We start from the raw sequence: 22,577 nt of genomic DNA, 5'->3' as shown, positions 1-22,577 counted from the left end.
TCATCGAACTATTCTTAAATTCATGATTTGCAATCAGTCTAGGTTTTCGGCTAAGATTTTTCACTTTTCTGATCTTATTTAGTATTCTTAAATTAATGACTGGTAATCAGTTTAAGAACTCGGCTTTATCAATAAGATTTTTCACTTTTCACGGGAGTTTAAAGGTCCGCCTACTGCCCTGTGTCCGATACACACTCCCTGTTCCAGATTGTTTGCGTAGCCAAAATGACATGTGTCAGACATTAAGGTTGTATTCTTATTCATTAAGATAACCTGAGGTAAAATCTTAATGCTTAAGAAGGGCTCGTCCGCTCGTTCACTACTCACACTCCGCCCATTCTTAATCATTATGGTTTTACTTCATGTCAGTTATCTCTTACATGGAAATAGGAAGAAGAAAACACAATACGAATGTTTAAACATATTTTTGATGGCGTCAAGCAATGTCACAAATGTACAAGTGTATTTCAACATCACAGATTGATGTACGTCAATATTATTCAACGAAATATACAACCAACACACCCACGTTCAAAATTACACCCTCATTTTGAACACTGGATTTCTGCAAAACATAATCATTATAAACACCGGGCGTGCAGCACATTTTCATGTATACACAGTTTTTCAGATATTCCACCCATTATTAACAAATTAAAGCTGCACTCACACAGATTGACAGTTTTGACTTTTACATTATTTTTTGCCTAGAATCAGCTGGTTTGGCATTAATGTCTTCAAATTAGTTATGATTACTTACTAAAGAACAGATCTCAATAGCTTGGAAAACTGCCGGAAAAATCTTTTGTCAGCAGTCTTATATCACTGGGTTCCAGACATAAACGCAAACATTTGCTCATTTCCAGACAATAAATAAAAAAACGTTATCAAAACGGTCAATCTATGAGAGTGCAGCTTTAAGATCTATATTCATACGATTTTCAACTCAATAAAATGGTAAAAAATTGACATTTAATATTTATCTAATGAAAAATATTAATTTCACATCAAACTTCAAAATTGAAAGATACCAAGTGTCAAAACTACATCTGAACATACATCTGAACATAAACATGGTATTTATAGTCAGCATATTCAAATAATAACTTAAATGAAATGTAGTCTGTTTTTAAACAGATTGAACGTTTTGACAACAATTTTTTTGTTGTCTTGGAACAAGCACATTTTAGCGTAAATTTCTGCAAACCAGTGAAAAGAAACTGATGACAAAAAATCAGATCGCAGATTTTCATATTTCAACTCCAAAATTGATGTTTTATGCATTTTTCTTTCACCGTTATTAACGGTTTTAGCCATAAAACATTAGATTTGGAATGGAATATGAAAATCCGCGATCTGATCTTTTGTCAGCAGTCTTTCACCACTGGTTTGCAGGTATTTACGCAAAAATTGCTTATTCCAAGACAAAAATTAAAAAAAGTTGGAAAAACGGTAAATATGTGAGAGTGCAGCTTTAATACAACATCGGTAATAAAATAATTTGAACAAAGGAGCACTTGGAACAGTTGTAGATGACAAAGGGAAATAATATGGACTTTATCATGCAATCAAATACATAGAATTTAGAAAGTACAATAAGTACCTGCATTTAAAAAAAGATAACTCGAACATAATGACATGTTGAGAAAACATATGATATGCATTTGCATTAAAAGGTGCTTTTATTTCGAACTAAATGGTAATATAAAACCGTACGTTTTTTTGCGTTAATGGGAAAATGCGATGGTCCCTTCAGCATTGAACAAATGGAGAAGCATTTATAAAAACATTATTTCGCCAATTGACACTTTAATATCTACAAACATATCGACTTACAAAAAATCATATAAGCAAGGGAAATCACCCTCACATCAAAACAGAGGGGGGGGGGGAATCACAACTATCCCCAAAATGTTAAATACTTCTATACTAAACAGCATAAAATGGTTTCAATGGTTTTGTAATCATACACCACAACGCTGGCGTTATGTTTCTAAAGATACGTATTTATAAATATGTATATTAACCATTTTAATGATATTTCTGGCAATTGGGGCAATTTACTGCCTTCTAAAGACTGTTTCCCCTTGCAAAAAAGTGCCGGTTTTCCTCAAATGATCATAATATTTTCCTTATTCAATGAACACAAATTCAGTAACAAATAGAAAAGCATTTTTTTTTCTTGAAAAAATAAACGAAATCTTAATAAGGCCATCTTTAATACAGTATGTTATATGCATAGAAGTCAAAACATATTGATCTGCTAATATATTAGAAATTTAACATGATTTTGCTTTTTTCCCAAAGGCGGAAACTTTATCCAATTTCAAAATCACAGGCGGTGAAAACATTTGAAAAAAAAAACATTGCCTTTATAAAAAATGATGGTACAGTCGAACCCCATTGGCTCGAACTCCCATGGGCCGACGAAAAAACCTCGAGCCCCGGAAAATTCGAGCCAAGCGGATGTTTACCTTCAGTGTAAAGCAATCAGTCCGTAACTAGTTCGAGCCAATGAGAATTCGAGGCAACGAGGAATTCGAGCCAATGAGGAACTCGAGCCAACGAGGAATTCGAGGCAAACGGGGCTCGACTGTTATCACAATGAACACATTATCTTTCAATGCATGGTTTCCTGCTAGATTGTTAATCGTCCTACTAAGTTATTGATGTAGGCTTTATATCCTGTGAGGTTATAACCCGAGGGTAAATTTTAAACTAACCAAATGTTGGTTGACAATTTCTTGAAGAGCACCATGGGATACAGAACAGATATACATGTATGATTATTCACAACTATAAGGCACAATAATAAAATATATTTCACATATCACATAATTGTCAAACTCACTTCACGGGGATTTTCTTCGTAGGCGAGCCAATAGGAGGGGAATTCAGACCTTCTATGGCGCTGAAGTTCGGGAGAGGTAACTGCTGTGTGGAACTCACAGGGAAATGAAAGGCTGTTGAACTGTTAGGTAACCGGGGGCTTATTGTCGTTATGGGGCTCAATGAACTCCAAAAATGAAGGGGCCCTAGCGGAGTGCGCGGTATGGTTGAAATCATCGGGCTTGGCATAAGGAAAGGGGTATTTAGGCTAAATTGTGGCTGGAACAGTCTCGGGCTTAATACTGGTCCGGGAGAGGGCGCTGTAATTGTCGTCTGCGGTATCTGCGGTGGTGGTGGCGGCGTAGCAGAAATGTTCAGAATTAAAGGTACTGGCTTCGGTTTAGAACTGAGTTTTGTTCCTAATCTACTGTGAGTTGCCGTTGAGGTAGAAAACGCGCTGGTGGTTTCAGCACGCGCAATAGAGTTTATCAATGCAGACGACAATAAAGTTGATGACGTCACGGTAAGTCTACTCGACAATGTCGACTCGGGAGTAATATTTCTCCTAGATGTCTCATTTTGAACACGATTTGAAACACTTTCATTCTCGTCTGCTCCATTTTCTTCCCGCTTGATCCAGTCGAGGGCATTGTCAGCAGACGTTTTTAAATTTGCAGCGTTGTACGATGCAAAATGTGGAAACACTTTTTGTCCATACTCTTCAGCTAGGGTTTCCATCTTTTCCCTAAAAGGCACTTTTGTTGTGGTCTTCACAATTTCTGGGAATGACACAAACTTGTACATGAATTTCTGTCCCATGACCTTCTTGATAATATTCTTGTCGTAATAATACCTAAGGGCTCGACTCAGCTTGTCATAGTTCATGTTACACTTGTTCTTGCGTTTCCCCCACAAGTTCGCGACCTCCTCTGGATTAAGCAGTTTGAATTCACCATCGTTGTTCGTCCATTGAATGATGTCTTGATGGTTGTTGCTGACGAGGAGGTCCAACAGAAACTGCCAGAGAGTGATGTTTGAATCCATCACTGCAAAATGAAACATTTGTTATCATACTAACGAAAAGATGAGACCTATTAAATAATTCATTTCAAAATAACTACTGGTAAGGAGGTTATAAGGGTGCTAAGTACGCATTTGTAATTATGTTCATACAGAGTCATACATAAAACGGAAACAGACTAAACGCCCGAAAAGATTACTCAAAAGTCAAAACATACTAAATTCCCGAAAAGATTACTCAAAACATACTAAATGCCCTAACAGATTACTCAAAACATACTAAATGCCCTAACATATTACTCAAAACATACTAAATGCCCTAACAGATTACTCAAAACATACTAAATTCCCTAACAGATTACTCAAAACATACTAAATTCCCTAGTAGCTAAATTCCCTAACAGATTACTCAAAACATACTAAATTCCCTAACAGATTACTCAAAACATACTAAATTCCCTAACAGATTACTTAAAACATACTAAATGCCCTAACAGATTACTCAAAACATACTAAATTCCCTAACAGATTACTCAAAACATACTAAATTCCCTAACAGATTACTCAAAACATACTAAATGCCCTAACAGATTACTCAAAACATACTAAATGCCCTAACATATTACTCAAAACATACTAAATGCCCTAACATATTACTAAAAACATACTAAATGCCCTAACATATTACTCAAAACATACTAAATGCCCTAACAGATTACTCAAAACATACTAAATGCCCTAACATATTATTCAAAACATACTAAATGCCCTAACAGATTACTCAAAACATACTAAATGCCCTAACATATTATTCAAAACATACTAAATTCCCTAACAGATTACTCAAAACATACTAAATGCCCTAACATATTATTCAAAACATACTAAATGCCCTAACATATTACTCAACACATACTAAATGCCCGAACATATTACTAAAACATACTAAATGCCCGAACATATTACTAAAAAGCATACGTATATAAACATAAATAGTTAATACAAAATATTCACTCAATCGACAAGTTTCAATATATATTTTTTGACAGTGCTGGATCAGGCGGCGGTTGTGTGAAAGTTTTGTCGAAGTGTTTTCAGAAACTAAAATCTCAATCATACAAAGATTAAAGGCTGGAATGTGTAAGCTTTGTTTAAAATATTCATTCAAAGCAAAATATTGCCTTCCAACATAGCAATTATGACGCAATTTATCCCGTGGTATACACACACTGATACTTTATAATATTCAACCATAACTTAAAGGCTTAATTTGTGGATAAATGAAGTAGTAATCTATGTTCACTTACATCGGAATTTCGAGTCGTCCTGGTGATAGGCGAAACTTGTTGCCAGTTGAGTTTCATAATCCGCTGATGACGTCACTACCGCGTCTGTTGATGTCACTCGACAAAACGAAGGCTCTGTAATAAACGGGTAGAAAATAAATCGGTGACATCTGCAATACGGAGGAGGACTTAACCCTTCGATACCCTGGCCAAGAGGAATCATGTCTGTGAATCAAGTCTGCAAATAGCTGAGATATTGTGTCAGTTTTTCAGTGATCCTGAAAATAGTTCCATGTCCTGCCACTATGCTTTTTTCCTTTCATGTATTAGTGTCATTTTTAATGGCACTTTTAATGAATGTTAATTTCTCCACAATTCACTTGTATTCACTGAAATACAATTATCTATCACACAGTTTCGTTGTATGAACGTGAAATGCGGTCCTGATTCGAGAATAATGTAAAAACACGTCTCGAAATCATCAATATTCCATTCAAATTGAACAAGATTTTTTAAATAATCTAAATTCTCTGCTGGATTCTTGGTCGGCTCGTAAACAAAGGCCTCTGAGTAATAATTCTTGCAGACATCTACTACGTGCGTAAAACTCGTGTCTAAAATAGCTTCCCAAAATGCCTTGTGCACAGTTACATATCAGCAAAAAACACAGCGTAGCCTGGCACTACAGATTAATTCTTAATTACGCTTGTGATTATGTAATTGCTTGATATATTGTTGCAGTTATATGTCATGAAGCTCATATAACGGGAGATATAATGAAAACTCATTAATACTAGTCGTTGATGTTTTGAACACTAATGAAAATGTGTCTGCATAGAATAATTCTGTAAATCACTAAGGGAACAATGAACGAACAAAGGAGTTCATAAAAGAAAAACCATCAAATCTTTACCAAAAAAGCACGTACTAGGAATATAATAAGAGCGCCACGAAGAACCGCTAAAGCTCGTCTGTTATATGTGTTCAAAAAGGGACATAACTCAAAAATGATAAAAGCCAGAGTAATGGGCATTGCTGTACATGTGTGTATTGTTTCTGAAAACATTTGTACAAAGTTTCATAGCAATATGTTGAACTTTTTTAGAGTTATGTCCAATGTCCAGGTATTTGAAAGGTTAAAGTCTTCCCACAAGTGCTGAAACGACAACACCTTGACGTTTTCATCTCGATTTTAAATATATGTAAAAAATGTTTAAATTACATTTAAAAACCTTTATAAACGGTTGAACGTGTTTAAAAAAACAAAAGTCAACTTTCAATAACTTCAAAAACATTTTAAAATAGTGACAGACAAAACATTAAATTTTCAATGCGTGTAGCAAGTCTAGAAAAACTATCTAGCGAATCTCGATTTCCTATTGGCTAATGCTTATCAAAATCTGTGAGAATCCTGGAAACTGGTGTAAAATAGAAACCCAGATGTTTGCCGTGAACTCGAGTTACTGAGGGCACATTTTTGTGGTACATTTATACTTGTTAATTAAGATCGGCGTTTAAACAAAACGAAATCTTAAACAAAAGTTAAATAAATGTTAAGAACAAAAAAGTGTTCAATAGATTCATTTGTAACATTGTTCATGAATTCTAAAGGAAACCAAATACTTATTGTTTAAAAAAAAATACGTCAATTTTTTACTTTTTATCCTGGTCCAGGAGACTCTTTTGATGATATTCCAACAAAGAATGTTACCTCAATATCACTCAAGAATGTTTTTATTTAAAGATGCACTCTTACTCCCAAATAAGATTTACCAAACTTAATACAATTGTTTTAATATATCAAAAAGGATGAATAAATGTCGAAAACAATGGTTCTAATGAAGGATACCGAGTTTAATTTGAAAGAAATGCACAGAAAACATGGTATATCTACTTTATAAAACGATACTAGATCACAGTAAATCTTTTAGCACTCACCAATCATTTAATATTTTGCGTTTTCTGCTATTAGATACACGGTTACAATCATGTTATCAAAAATTAACATTTCCCATAAATGCATTATTAAGTAAGTAGCGAACGGTTTATTATTCAAAATCTATGTTTGTTTTACATGTGTATGTGTTGATTTTGAATAAGAGTGTCACTTTAAGCATCGTAAGCCCGCTAAACAGATGCACTATGGCGTTCGTTATGATTTATGTTCAAATCTCATTCGCTATCATACTAGTATTCAATTTCAATTTCAAACGGAAACATTCTTATTTTTTAACAGAAATACGATCGCTGTGGTGGGACAAGACGATACCATACACGTAGGATTCACATTCGAAAACTAACCAAACCTAGATGATAAAATTTGTCTATCTAGTTGAAATAAATCCAAAATTTAGATACTTACTTGCAAAAATGCAGATGCTGAATTTTTCTTACAACTATGAACATTGGAATGAGGATACTTATTAATAAAAGAACTTACCAAATATGTTAACTTCACAATTTTCTATAATAGTATCTCGTCAGTTTGTCTTTATATAATGTCTATATTTCTTCAAAAGAATATCCTTTTATATTAGCGCTATACAATTTTCAGAATCCCCTTTTATTTATGTCATATTATGCCTTATTCCCTTTTCGTATTAAGCGTGACTTATACTATGACTTAATTAGTATGCACTCAATAATATTACAGTAAGTGATATTAAGTGTATTTCATAATTCGGCCTACTCAACACATGATTCAAACTTCAAACGATTCTTGAAATACTGACCAAGAAAACCGCTGGCGTAGTTAAAGAAAAACTCCCAAATGGTATCTATGTCAAGGGAGTGTGTGTGTGTGGGGGGGGGGGGAATGGAGTGACCGCAGAACAAAAGTTATCAATTATCAATTATATTATAATAACTTCCCTATGTTTCCTTGTGATTCTAAGTTGACAATTAAAGGCCCAGTTGTTACAATATTGAAACAATCGAGTATAAATTATTTCTGATTTTTTTTAGAAAAAAATAAATAATCTAAGGGTAAAAATATGACAGATAAAAGCAATTCTTAAAGTGCTAATAAAGTAGGGGAAATACATATACAACATAAAACTGTTTTCATATTGGCTCAAAGACGTTTCCGCTGCGCCAAAGGGGCCGATAACTGTATTGAGTTATATATGTAAGACACCATTTATAGTTGTGGCGAACTTTGTCAATATTGCAAAAAGTTCTCAACTTCGGTCTGTTATTTATTTATTCATTTATTTATTTATTTATTTATTCATTTGCGAATATACATGTAAACAAATCCACTTGCCAGGGCTTAATATTTTCTTAAGTGATGCCACATGTGGCAATATCTATAAATTGTAAAAGTTTTTCTGATATTTTTATATAATTACAAACAAAACCGTCATATATTTATTTTCGCGTGTTTTCTTAAAACTCAATCTAATGCATTGTGTTATCTATTTAGACAATTGGATTGCTCATTAAGTGACTTACAATAGATGCATGAATCCATTATTTTGGATGGCATGAAAAAAACAAAACAATATAAATTCCTTAATTATCATAATAATTGTCAAAGGAACTCAGGAAATCCTGTCAATAGAAATATTAATTAACTAACATCTATTATTTGTTACATTTATTGCATGAAGCGGCATCGTTAACAGGATGATTTTGAGTAGTTTGAGGACTCAGAACGATATAATACCAACAAAACAAATGAGGCCCTAATTGTTATAATTACTTTGGTACAAAAAATCGCGCAATCTCCGAAAAATCTTTGTCAGGGACAAGTGGCTTTCACTTGATCCGAGTGAGCTCGACGCCTGACATGTGGTAACCATCCAGACGATCGGGTGCTCCAAGAGCTTGCTGATTGAATTCATAAACATATGTCTGGTGACCTGGAACTTTTTGACATGAAAAATTGTTCTGCGACGAAGATAACATGAAAACGTACTTGGAAATTGACACGTGGTGCTAATGTTTGCTCATAGTTTTTTTTCAAGATTTTATAGGAATACGTATCTTTTTTACGAGAAACAAATAAAGTCGCGAGGCAGAGCAATATGTGATTATATAATAGGGTCAATATGCCTGCCAAAGGAGATACTAGTTCAGAACTCACAATTGCCGACACTTGGACGACAGAGAAATCAAACTTCTCTGAGATGACTTGTTCGTATAAATTGTTAACAATTTGAATAAGAGTTGAACGCTTGGTTAAGTTCTACCCGTCCAAGATAAGTATGCCCATAAACATTAAGAAGTTTGGTAAAGATCGGATCCGAAAATGTCCAGTCAAATTATGAAATATGCCCATAAACATTTTAAGAAGTTTAGTAAAGATCGGATAAAACATATCCAGTAAAATTAGGCCAAATTATGACAATTCAAGGGCCATAACTCAGGAGTTAATAGAGTGATCTGGCTGTCTATCGAACTTGTCCATAAACACAGTGGCCAAGTTTGGTAAGGACTAGATTGTCATTGGACTTGTTTACAGGCGAGGTCAATTAGATCTGATTGTAATGAACATAGTCAGGGGTTACAAAACCATCAAGCTATTTCATGAAGTCGTCCAATATGTTATGCTCATACAGTTTGTAGGGAATAGATTCAAATGGCCAAGTCAGGTCCCAATGGTCATTCTTCAACAATTTTAAGGCAATAACGCACCTGGTTCAGTAGTTTTTTTCTGTAAGCTAACAATCAGATTGTATATTGAACTTGTCAGAAAGCATTTAAACATAGACATCAAGTTTGATATATATTAGATGATAACTAGTAATAAAAACTGACTTCGTTGGACACTTATTTCATGTGGCAGACGCGATAACTCCAGCCGTTCACACCCACAATGTTTTGCAGACCTAAATATAACCACACGTGTGGTATCTCTTCACTAATTTTTGATAAAAAGTGCATATTTATCAACATTTTTCATCGGTGAATCAGACCCTTCTGCAAAACTTTGTCACGATATTTTGGCAGCTATTTTTTTTGTGCAAAATGGTAGAGTACATGTTAATGGATCCAATGCAATATTACGACTGCTTATCTTACTGGGCCAATTCGGGTATACATAAAGGAGAACTCATAGAGTTTATCTGGCAGAAAACTGTGTCAGACGGAAAAAGAACACACACATAACAAGGAATGATAGCGAAAGTTTGGAGAAAATTGTGTTAATCACGATACTTTTTGAAAATTTATAAAATGCAAAATGCCATCGTTAGCACTGGACATGATAATAATAATAATAATAATAATAATAATAATAATAATAATAATAATGATAATAATAATTATTATAAAAAATAAAATATTATCATAATAACAATAGTAATAATAATAATAATTATAATAATAATAATAATAATAATAATAATAATAATAATAATAATAATAATAATTATAATACATAATAATAATAATAATAATAATAATAATAATAATAATAATAATAATAATAATACATAATAATAATAATAATAATAATTATTATTATAATACATAATAATAATAATAATATGTTATTTATGTTTATTGAAATAAAATGGAAACAAATTATAAACACAGTTTATCTCTGGTCGTTATACGGCAGCACCTTATCATAAATCAAAATTTCACATTTTCCTCGATTTGAAAATTTCCACATCTGATAAGGAAGAAAGAGTTCCAATAATAGAAGCTTTTATTTTTCAAACTCATATTTTCAGACACTTAGTTCTTCAAGAAATGCTACATTTAAAAAAATCCCACTCAAGATAAAATATAAGAAAAAAACAAATAAGTGTAAGCTGTCAAATCCACGTACACGAAGAGTTTTTTTTTAAATTATTTTGGAACAAGATTGTCCATGTGGTATTTAAGTTGTAAGATAAGTTTGTTGAAGGTTGTTTTAACGCGTGGACAAAAACGTCTACCCTACTCCAATGGCAACTTTAGAGGTTGATCCATTCCTCGCCTTAAAGTGACTCGCTCATGTTTTTGGACCAACAATAAGTTTTCCCGGTAATGCATCTGAAAACACTTATTTTATCTTTGTTTTACTCTATGATATCGAAATTGCAGAAAAAAAAACAGTTATAGCATAAACAAGTATTTATGGTTTTAGTGGGGTTCGAACCCGCGCCGGTAAAGCCAACATTTTATTTAGCAAACAGCCGGCTATTCCACACGGCCACCGGGACTTTAACAAAATAGGTGGTTAAAAGGATACATTGATAGCATCACGTGATAATGCCAATTAACCAATCACGCAACACCACAGCCGTAATTAACTTTCAATCGCGTAATAAACGCTAATGAAAAATGTGGTCTTCAAAGACGAAATTTGGGCAAATATCAACATTTACTGAAGGGTTCCAGCTTTTGTTATTTTTGTTTTAACACTCCTCATGATTTGCAATACTTTATTTCGTGTTTAAAAAAACGCATGAGCGAGTCATTTTAAATATACTTTTTCGTAGATTGACGCCAAAACTTATTTTCCGTGAAATCAACGTAAACACGCTTGAACTAACCTCATGTTTTTTAATCAGAATAACACAAATATATTCCAGCGAATCCAATCAGCACCTCGCTGACCAGGAATCGTGATAGCAATGATAATGATAATGGTGTCATAAAACTAAAATAAACAAAAAATAAATTATCGACAGTTTCGCACTCCTTCTGTTTCAATCGCTTTCGAGTTACTTCGACGACTTCAAAGACGGTATCTAAACACTTGAAGACATTTCCGGAATAGTGGAAACTCTTAGCAATTTAGTTTCACTATTCACGATTCAAATAGTAGTGTCATTCCATTCGGTCAAGGAAATTATTTACCTTAGACGTTGCTATATGACAATCTATAAGAGAATTTCTGAAAATGAGCACTGACACATGTATATACGGACACGACCCACTAACCGGACTTCGTTGACGTCATTGACGTACTTTAATGGCAAAGTCGTACGTTTCAAGTATTAAAGTCAAGAAAAATAACACATACGATGCAACAATTGTGACATGAACGATGCACATGCATTCTAGAACGACAGTTTTGCAGAAGTAGAACACATATTCGTTCCGTTTATTAGTTTGGGTGGCATTGGCATGAAAAGAATTTTATGAGCATTTCACACGAATCTCATGACGTCTTATACTTGCTAAAGTTCTGGGACATTAAATGCAGTTTTAACCATGTGCTTACGTCATAAAATACCTCAGTTGTCGTCCGATATTAAGACACCAAATATCTAGGGCCTAAAAAATAGATTTGGTTCGGGTTACCCGACCCTACCTACGAAATAGGCCCCGACTCTTAAGGTTTTTAATGTCAGTTGGTAGATTTTTTTTCACTTTTTTAAGTGTATGTTTTTATCGAAAGTTTAAAATCTATAAAGCTTTATACAGAAGATTACTTTAACACAATTCTCCAAAGATGACAATAACGTTATTACATAAAGCCTAATAAAAGTAAGAAAAAAACTACCAACCCTCCCAGTTTTTCACAAGGATGTATACCTTGACAAAACAAATTCGTTTTTGGCCTATGTCTAAGACACACACGATCGCCGTGGTTTCTTAGTTGGTACAAGGGACAATACAGAGATGAGGGTCAGAGAACAGAAAGGCACATCTTAACACCAAAATGAACGATATCCGACGTATAATGATGTTGAACTTATTATGTCAAACGCCTTGCAAAAATCCACAAACATGACATAATTAAAAACTTGAATTGCGTTTGTTTTGCACCCAATTTGAAACGGTTACATGCATATAGATTAACATGAGGCTGGTGGCCTTAAACAATTGAGCCATTTGTTTGCGACTGTATGAATAATTTGCTTAAATGTTTACTTCAAAATAAAAAAAACCCCATCAAAATGAACATCAATAGCAATGACATCGTGTCTTGAATTAAAATGAGTTCAAGAACGTTTTGTTTTTTTAAAAGGTTTTAAACGTTTTTAAACAAAAAAATGTCAAAAGTGATTTCATTGGACGTCGAAATTTTAAACTCAGTTCGGTTCTCAGCTCCGTTCACAGTTTTGAATGATTCGTTTCTCGCCATATTTTGATTGCCGGATAAACGTGTATTTTTTTTAACAAATTATTATTATTATTGTTTTAATAAAATGGTTAATATTTTGTCCAGAATTGAAGCACATTGATTGATATGCACAAAAGAGCGAAGGTGATTTTTTTAACTATTTTCTCAAAACATCTTAGATATCCTTCGAAATATTTCAGCCCTACTTACCACTAGCATCAGGCTCTGTTTTTATTTCTTCAATAATGAAAAACTCTGACAAGTCCACAGCCTCGTCCATTTGTATGTCTTCGCAATCTATATTCATACTCTCAGACACAGTCATCATATTTTATATTACTTACATGCACAGTCATCATATCTAATAGTCTACGTAAAAACCTAAAGCCCGTGACCCAGAAGTTCCTATGCTACCCATAATTATTTTGGAATTTACGTCCGCTCTTCTCAGAAAATGTTATAAATAACACTTGAGTTTAACACTAAAAGGTTTATTTTTTCTATCACATTGGCCCAATTTTAAAACAATTACATTTTCTATTTCGTGTCCTAGTTTTGCAAAACTTGTGGTTAGGTTGACTCACGATTTCTTTCAAAATAAAGTGACCGACTTTCAGTTCGTCCACGCTGTCATTCAAATATACCAATACTATAATTATATAAGTTTCCCCACAATTTCTTCGCAAATAAACCATAAATATCTAACAACATTGTAGTAAAACATCTTAATTTCACATATAATATAACCTTAACTTCCACTTAAAATTTTAATCCAGCTTATTCGTACGGAAGTGGACAAGTTTATCATTTCCCACACTAGTTAAACTATACATGTCCATACTTCAGGCCCTAGGGCTCGACCAGCGTGCGGTTGACAGTTTATTTGACAATATCAAATTTACTCATAGGCTGAACAGATAAATATTAATTAATATCTCAATTTTCATTTCAGGACTAAGGACAACTGATGGATGGTAACATTTATCCCTATCAGAACGACCAATAGGAAATAAAAACAAACAAACAAGCGTAAAGAGCCCAGGGCCGTTTGCTTGAGAAAAAAGCCACTTGTAATGATTTGAGACAGATATGTGAAGTGTCGGGCTTTGTGATTTCTAGCAAAAATGATTTCAAAGTTTACTTTTAATAGAAACCAAAACATGAGAAAAGGAGCCCCGCCAGACCTTGTATGGGGCATTACTCGACCCTATAGAAGGGACCTGACTTTAACAAATTCTATAGAGAACCATGTATTTTCAAATATGAATAATACCTTACGCCTTGGTCTACTAGTGTGTTTTTTAAACAAGAACATTATCTTTGGAATTCAATATAGAGGCTATACCGCCTCCCCCGGGGTGGGGCCAATCCTCATCACAAGGGATTGAAATGAGATTAGTAAAGTATTCCTGCTTCATGTAAACCATTGTACAAAACATCTAAGGGTCGAAGCTATAATGGTATAACAGACAAGGGGCAGGTTCCCCTTTTCCTATATGGAAAGTTGGAAACGATAAGCCCCGTTCGCGGCCAACTTCCAACATTTGAACTAAGGTAGGGGATCTCAGCCTGATGCTACATGTACTTAGTGTTATAAAAAGTACTAAATAATCTCATTTTTGTGTAGTTATTTTGCAGATAAAAACATGCTACACTGACCTCGTCCGTGTTTTTTTTGGTGCAATTTACTGCCTTCTGTTAAGAAAAGAGTGTCCAAAAGAAACATGATAATTTCCCAACACAGAGTGAATGAATAAAAACGCAATTTCTTTGAAAAATAAACAAGATCTTTGAAAGGCCAGCTATAAAACAATATAGGGTATGCATAAAACATAAATACATGCAAAATCTATATTTAATTATGTATTTTAACTTTATACTATTCTCCCAAAGTCGGAAACCTTTACAAATTTGGAATACTAAATTCGCTAAAAGGCATCCATATTTAAAGATACGTTGGTTGCAGGCGATGCATGTAAACATTCATACCAAGTTTAATAGGGACAGTAAACGGAATATGTCGTTTTGCCTGGCCGCTTACCGAGGTCATCCGGCAGTATGGCTATATCGATATCATTTCAATGAAAGCTTGTGTAAATATGAAAAGATAACAATAATGATTAAGATATTTCTGGGAAAAGGCAATCTGGATGGTCAACAGTTTAATTCCGGTGTGAGAACGTACAAGGAATAGGATTGAAATAAAACTAAAGTAAACCTAGAATTACATTACACGCCATATTGAATAATTTTCAATTAAATTAAATACCCCTTTTAACACAATTTAGGGTAATATTGTAATTTTTCAATTTAAATTAACAATTGCATTTATTCCTCACTTATTTTGCGAAAAGCATGGGAAATTGAAAAGGGCTACTTGAAATATAGTTGTTATGCCATTGTTAGGCGAAATATGTTTTGGTCAAGAGATATAATCGAATCAAATCGAATCAAAATTCTGGTTGTATCAATTTTGAGAATGTTTATTAGCAATTAATTGAATGGACCTTTCTTCTGGAATATTAAATGCGATATACGTCTTTATCAAATGAAACACTAGTATCCCCATTATCATTATAATGAATGTACTAAGGATCGGAGAAAGAAATGATTGAGTCAAAGTGAATAACGTAAAACATTGACAATTTTAGGACTATAACTCCAAGATAAAATAGAATACATGATCTGGCTGTTGGTCAACCTTATATGAGATATACCCTTAACATTGTAGCCCATTTTAGTAAAAAAAAAATGCCAACATTTAACATAACAAGAGCTATTTCTCCGGGGTTAATAATGCTATCTAAGTATGTGTATATCAAACTCAGCCGGGATATTACGCTTATAAACATTATAGCCAAGTTTGGTATCAAGTTAGAACTGAGCAGATAATGAGAATTTGGTCACAGTTTTAATAATTCATGGACCAAATTTGGTAAAGATGGATAACAAAAGTAAGAGAGCTGAAATGGAATGCCGCCGCGGACGCGGACGCCGCCGCCGGCGGACACTATGATCCATAAAATGTGTCTGTTATGCCCCGAAGGCGAAATAAAAACCCACAACATGGAATCTCTCTTTAACGAAAAAAAAACACCTCCAAAGTAAAGATAATTACGATGACCGCCCCTCAGTCAAGAATTACAGTACTATAATGACAATATTTAGATTACACTATATTAAATAGAACGAGTTAACGCACACTTTCGTTTCGGATAAAAGTTAATATTACAATGGAGGACAACGCTTGAAACACAAGCAAAGGGAAATAAATCTTACTCTACCTCGTATTAGATCCATCAGAGTTACTCCAAACTAAATTGCATACAGGCGTTATTTAATCCTTAACATTTTAGCATTGTTTCAAATATTAAGCAACTGTGACAACTCATCAGGAAGAAATACTTTTAGATAAAAATACAATATTGTTTTAATCGATTAAGAAATTATCTTATGTTTTTTTTCAAATCAATGACGAAAAATCTTCCGTCGCCAAAAAAGTCATATTAATGTTTTAATCGGTTTAGAAAACATCTAGATAACATATTTCAAAATGATGACGAAAAATCTCTCGTGTCCAAAAACAAGTTATATTTCGTAATTTAAAATCTGGAATTCCAAAAATGAACAACAGCTAATAAATTTTATAAAATTTGACAGTTCATATGATCATTTTTATTTCTTTACTTAACACTTGTATTTATATGTTTATTATAGAGATACACTCTTACTCCAAAATAAGATATACCGCGATTTATAAAGATAGTTTTAATTTAACGTAATTTATGCGGTAAACAATGGTTCTTATGAAAGATATTGTGTTTAATTTGAAAGAAATGTGCAGAAAACACGGTATTTCTACCTTATGAGACGATAGTCGGTCACTGTTAATCTTTTAGCACTCACCAATCATTTTAGACTTGTGCGTTCTCAGCTGTTTAAGACACGACAACAATCTTGTTTTCAGTTATTAATATTTTCCATAAATGCATTTCTTAGAATGTAGTTTATCACTGAAATTTATATCTGTTATACATAATTGTTTTGATTTTAAACATGAGTATCTCTTTAAACGGTTCATTATTAAGTCTAAAGACGCATTCACCATTTTTTATAAATCGCAAGTATTTGGTTGTCATTTCAAAAATATATCACAAATGACTATACAGGGATTTCATCCACTCCTGTAAACGGTGTTTTCTAGCAAAACATGTTTGTAAGCGAGTATTTTATCATGTATACATGCGCATTTTATCATGATTACCTGAACGAGGGCAAATGTTTCGGCAATGTCATCAATAAATGTTCATTAGTTATGATATTGGGCATTGTACATTTTGGACATTGACGGAGATGTGGTTTGGCAGAAAACATCTCTTATCATTTACGGTTTGTTGTAAAAGATCCCTACTTTTAATCACTATATTTCTATACCTCAGTTGGAGATCTTTTTACGACGATGGCTGACGTTGGCTGACTTTTACCTTTCATTTTATTTCATAAAGAGACTTAAGTCTGCGTCTTAATGCACGATTTAACATTCTGCCCAAGTTGCGAGTCATTCAAAACACAGGTCTATACGTTATTTTATTAAACAATATAACATTTTGAATGAATAAAGCTCAAACTTGTCAATTGCCAGTGTGTAGTCCATACCTACGCTGACGTCAATTACTAAAGGCAGTGAAAGTAAATATGCCCCTAATTGGGGACACATTATAAATGTCTCTGGTGATACACAGCACGCGTCTCTGGTGGGACACACACAAAGTGTCTCTGGTGGGACACACAAAGAGCGTCTCTGGTGGGACAAACACAAAGCGTCTCTGATGGGACACACACAAAGCGTCTCTGGTGAGACACACACAAAGCGTCTCTGGTGGGTCACACACAAAGCGTCTCTGGTGGGACACACAAAGCGTCTCTGGTGGGACACACACAAAGCGTCTCTGGTGGGACACACACAAAGCGTCTCTGGTGGGACACACACAAAGCGTCTCTGGTGGGACAAACAAAGAGCGTCTCTGGTGGGACACTTAAAATCGTCTCTGGTGGGACACACATAGAACGTCTCTGGTGGGACACACAGACAACATCTCTGGTGGGACACACATACAACGTCTCTGGTGGGACACACACAAATCGTCTCCGGTGGGACACACATAGAACGTCTCTGGTGGGACACACATAGAACGTCTCTGGTGGGACACACATAGAACGTCTCTGGTGAGACACACAAAGAGCGTCTCTTGTGGGACACACAAAAACCGTCTCTGGTGGGAAAACAACAGCAACAAAAAATTACTGACTGACTGACTGACTGACTAAGATCAACACCTCAGGTGCTGGATTTGACTGAACGACTGAGTGCCTGATTGACTTAGAACTACACCTCTGGTGCGTGGGCTGGCGGACGAAATGACTGACTTAGATCTAAGCCTCTGCAGATGCACGCAAAAATTGACTTAGATCAATACCTCGGGTGCTTAGGTAGATTAACTGACTGAATGACCGACTAACTGACTGGCGTGGACAGACTAATCGGCGTATATCTACACCTCGAGTGGTTGGGTAGAATGACTAACTGACTGTCTTTTTTACCTTATTGACTAAGATCTACACCTCTGGGTGCGTGAGCTGGCGGATCGACTGACTGGCTGCTTGACCGACTTAGATCTGAACCTCAGATGCTCAGTTAGACTGACTGATTTAGAATTACACCCCAGGCGCGTTGCCAGACCGACTGCCTGACTGTCGGATAGCCTTAGATCTAAACCTCAGGTGCGTGGGGAGACCGACTGCCTGACTGTCGGATAGTCTTAGATATAAACCTCAGGTGCGTGGGCAGACCGACTGCCTGACTGTCGGACAGACTTAGATCTAAACCTCAGGTGCATGGGCAGACCGACTGCCTGACTGTCGGATAGTCTTAGATCTAAACCTCAGGTGCGTTAGCAGACCGACTGCCTGCATGACTGTCGGATAGACTTAGATCTAAACCTCAGGTACGTTGGCAGACCGACTGCCTGCATGACTATCGGATAGACTTAGATCTAAACCTCAGGTGCGTTAGCAGACCGACTGCCTGCATGACTGTCGGATAGACTTAGATCTAAACCTCAGGTGCGTGGGCAGACCGACTGCCTGACTGTCGGACAGACTTAGATCTACACCTCAGGTATGTGGCAGACCGATTGCCTGACTGTCGGATTGACTTAGATCTACACCTCGGGTGCGTGGGCAGACCGACTGCCTGGCTGTCGGAAGGACTTAGATCTACACTGATAATTTAATAATGCATTTCGAACAGGGAATGGTGTCAGTTTGGAACGTAATATACATACATTCGACCCCAATATACATACAGAGTCGCCACACAATGTATGTGAATCAGCTAGGCTATCGATATGCTATTTGATCTTTTTCGGAAAAAAGACTTCTGTTATATATTCGCATGCATCTTTTAGCTATTAACTATTGTAAACCTTTCTTATCAGTTACTTATAGGCTTATTTTGACGGATGTTTCCTGTACTGGTAAGTTGTATTCTATATATACATGTATCACGGTAATTAACAATTAACTTCAGCTTACTTACTGATCAAAGAAAAAACATGTGTATCACCTTCCCATACCATTTTAGATGTACACTGAAATAACTTATAGCAATTTTAAATGATGGTTCCTAATGAACTATTCAATCATTGTATTATACACCCTGGGAAAATGAATCATGTGTATCTATACACATCTAAAATAAATATTATTTATATACAATACTAGTATACTGGTAACATAAATGTACTTGATAGTTATCGTGTAGTATTGATTTGCACTGAGATCATGACATCTTCATTTCGTAATTATAACTGTCTTGATCTGCATACGAACTAGTTCTAATTAACCTGCTTTGGAAACGAAGTATAAACATAAGATTGCAACATGATAAAACCACAATGACACGGGGGTTTTAATATAATATTCTTATAGATGAATAATGTATTTTAAATATGTTTGTACATGTAGTTCTAAAACACCACTACAATAAAGAATCATTCATTATTTTGCAAATTTAGAACGAACGCTTTCTCGCCCATATCGCATATATTGGGTTAAAGAAGCTATTAGTGACTTATGGCAAGCTAAATGATATATGTAGATATGTACATGATTTTTAATTCCAAATCACTGTGGATACAACTAAGTCACGATGATTATCGATGTTAGCAAATGCTTAATGTCATTTTATATGAAACGTTTCAAAACACACTGTACACATTTAAATGAGTGAACGTTCATCGAATAAATATTTGAATATAATTATCGGAAAAATATAAATAACATAGATAACGAATCGGTATGCATACTCTGGTAATGCTTTGTCCATTGATCAATATATTTAAACTAATTAATGATAAACATGACCTTACTTTACGGCCTCTGTGTGTTAGTATGCCATGCACTCATTCTCTTGCAAATAGATATGATCAGAGGAAAATGGCGATCTTTAGTTTATACTGTAGATTAACCAGATGTACATGTTTGTATACATGATATGTACGTCATGTATTGTTTACAATAATTAAACGTATGTACATACATGTGATGTGATGTTGATTACATTAATAAGGTTAATCATATAAATTGTCTTTTGCAAAGATATACTTACATTTAAGTGCAATGTATCTGCGATGCCAATAAATAATATGTATATGTACAGCACTTGTGCAGCCTCTTTGAAATCCAAGTTATTTAGGTAAGAAATGTTAATAACACAAGTATGTTCGATCCGCCCACGCGGCTGATTGGGCTTTGAGTTTGCATATTTGTTTCACAGATATTGTCTTTCACAGAACTATTCATATTTCAGAACGTTACCTACAGGCTTATCCCACCATTCCTAATCCAGATACGGAGAAAAACACGAAAAATTCCCCAAATTGAAATATTTAGAACGACCAATATCAACAATACTTAACCCCGGAAGTTGGCTATTTTTAGAACGGGAGAATCCATTTACGTCACAATTGCTTCTCTTCCGTATTTAGAAAAACAGGCCTTACCATTGATAAATTAGCCAATAGAATGCGGCGATAATGCCTACCCGGTAGTTTTAAACATTATTTTTTCATCAAGATGATCCAATATTTAGAGTCAGGCATTGTGAAATTATTCCATGAAGTGTTATAACAATGGCTTTTAAAAGCAAGTTTGTATAATATAGGTATTCACAATATTATTCCGCACCAGTAATTTTGAGTAAACAAGTGCATGTACATAGTAAAAGTAATTATAAAAAAATATGTAAAGTACGGGCCAAATCTTGGAAGAAGATAAAGGGATTAAAGTTAAACTGAAATTGAACAATGACAATAAGAGGAAGTCCAGTACCCAAGAACTACATTTATTATCATGCCCTGGATTGCGTTATCTACCGAATGCCGTTATTCATCGCTTGTGAATGTGTTGATCTGAAACGCGATACTCGATAGTACGATGATGAAAACGCGAAATCATGAAACTACGATGGTGAAAACGCGACAGAACGATGATGAAAACGCGATTGTACGATAATGAAAACGCGATATTACGATAATAAGATGATGATAATGCGATAAACAATCGTGTTTTCACCATCGTACTGTCGCGTTTTCAACATCGTAGTTTCCTGATTTCACGTTTTCATCATCGCACTGTCGTGTTTTCATCATCGTGTTATCGCCTTCCGGTGCGCATGCGCATAGAATAACAAATGTAACAAAATGTCGCCGGTTTCAGGTGTGCTTGTATTAAGTCATTGAATCATGTCTTCAACTGAAACTTTTATCACGCATTTTGAATTGATCTGAAATACTGTGCATTAAAAGTTTAAACAACGCTTGACATTAAAGATTAAATTATGAATTGTCTTTATACAATAAAACCAGGGACCAATAATACATCCGACTCCCAGAATAGAACCAACCAGTCAAAACAGTATCTTCGAACAGTATTCCAAATGAAATACCTCTGAGGCCATATCATCATCATCATCATCATCATCATCAGCAGCAGCAGCAGCAGCAGCATCATCATCATCATCATCATCATCATCATCATCATCATCATCATCATCATCATCATCATCATCATCATCACCACCATCATCATCATCATCATCATCATCATCATCATCATCATCATCATCATCACCACAACCACCTCCACCACCACCACCACCATCATCATCATCAAACATCATCATCATCATCAGCAGCAGCAGCAGAAACAGCAGCAGCACCACCACCACCACCACCACAGAAACTTTTAATTCATCATTCAATTTGCTTTAAATAAGTCACTAGCAAGCCCTCATTTAATATTATGCCATGTTCTTTGAACAAAAACGTTTACAATAATCCATAAGTAGTAGTAGTAGTAGTAGTTGTTGTTGT

General features: G+C 34.7%; 1 protein-coding gene across 4 annotated transcripts; it reads right to left on the bottom strand.

The window, feature by feature from the left end:
• Positions 1-410: 410 nt before the first annotated feature.
• LOC128218011 (ETS domain-containing protein Elk-3-like) lies at positions 411-21,138 on the bottom strand. 4 transcript variants are annotated; one of them, XM_052925507.1, is made up of 3 exons: positions 20,813-21,138; positions 5,157-5,270; positions 411-3,875 (listed from the first exon to the last, which is right to left on the bottom strand). In XM_052925507.1, the coding sequence occupies exon 3, from the start codon at positions 3,871-3,873 to the stop codon at positions 2,848-2,850; it is 1,026 nt and encodes a 341-aa protein (XP_052781467.1). In that variant the 5' UTR covers positions 3,874-3,875; positions 5,157-5,270; positions 20,813-21,138; the 3' UTR covers positions 411-2,847. The 4 variants fall into 4 exon arrangements, with proteins under 4 accessions (XP_052781467.1, XP_052781466.1, XP_052781464.1 ...); XM_052925506.1 differs by lacking the exon at positions 20,813-21,138 and adding an exon at positions 16,428-16,623; XM_052925504.1 differs by lacking the exon at positions 20,813-21,138 and adding an exon at positions 13,354-13,439.
• Positions 21,139-22,577: the final 1,439 nt, after the last annotated feature.

This window comes from Mya arenaria, chromosome 14 (assembly GCF_026914265.1).
Source record: "Mya arenaria isolate MELC-2E11 chromosome 14, ASM2691426v1".
Taxonomy (NCBI): Eukaryota; Metazoa; Mollusca; class Bivalvia; order Myida; family Myidae; genus Mya; species Mya arenaria.
Note: the sequence above shows the minus strand (reverse complement) of the source record. Positions and strands in the feature narration are given on the sequence as shown.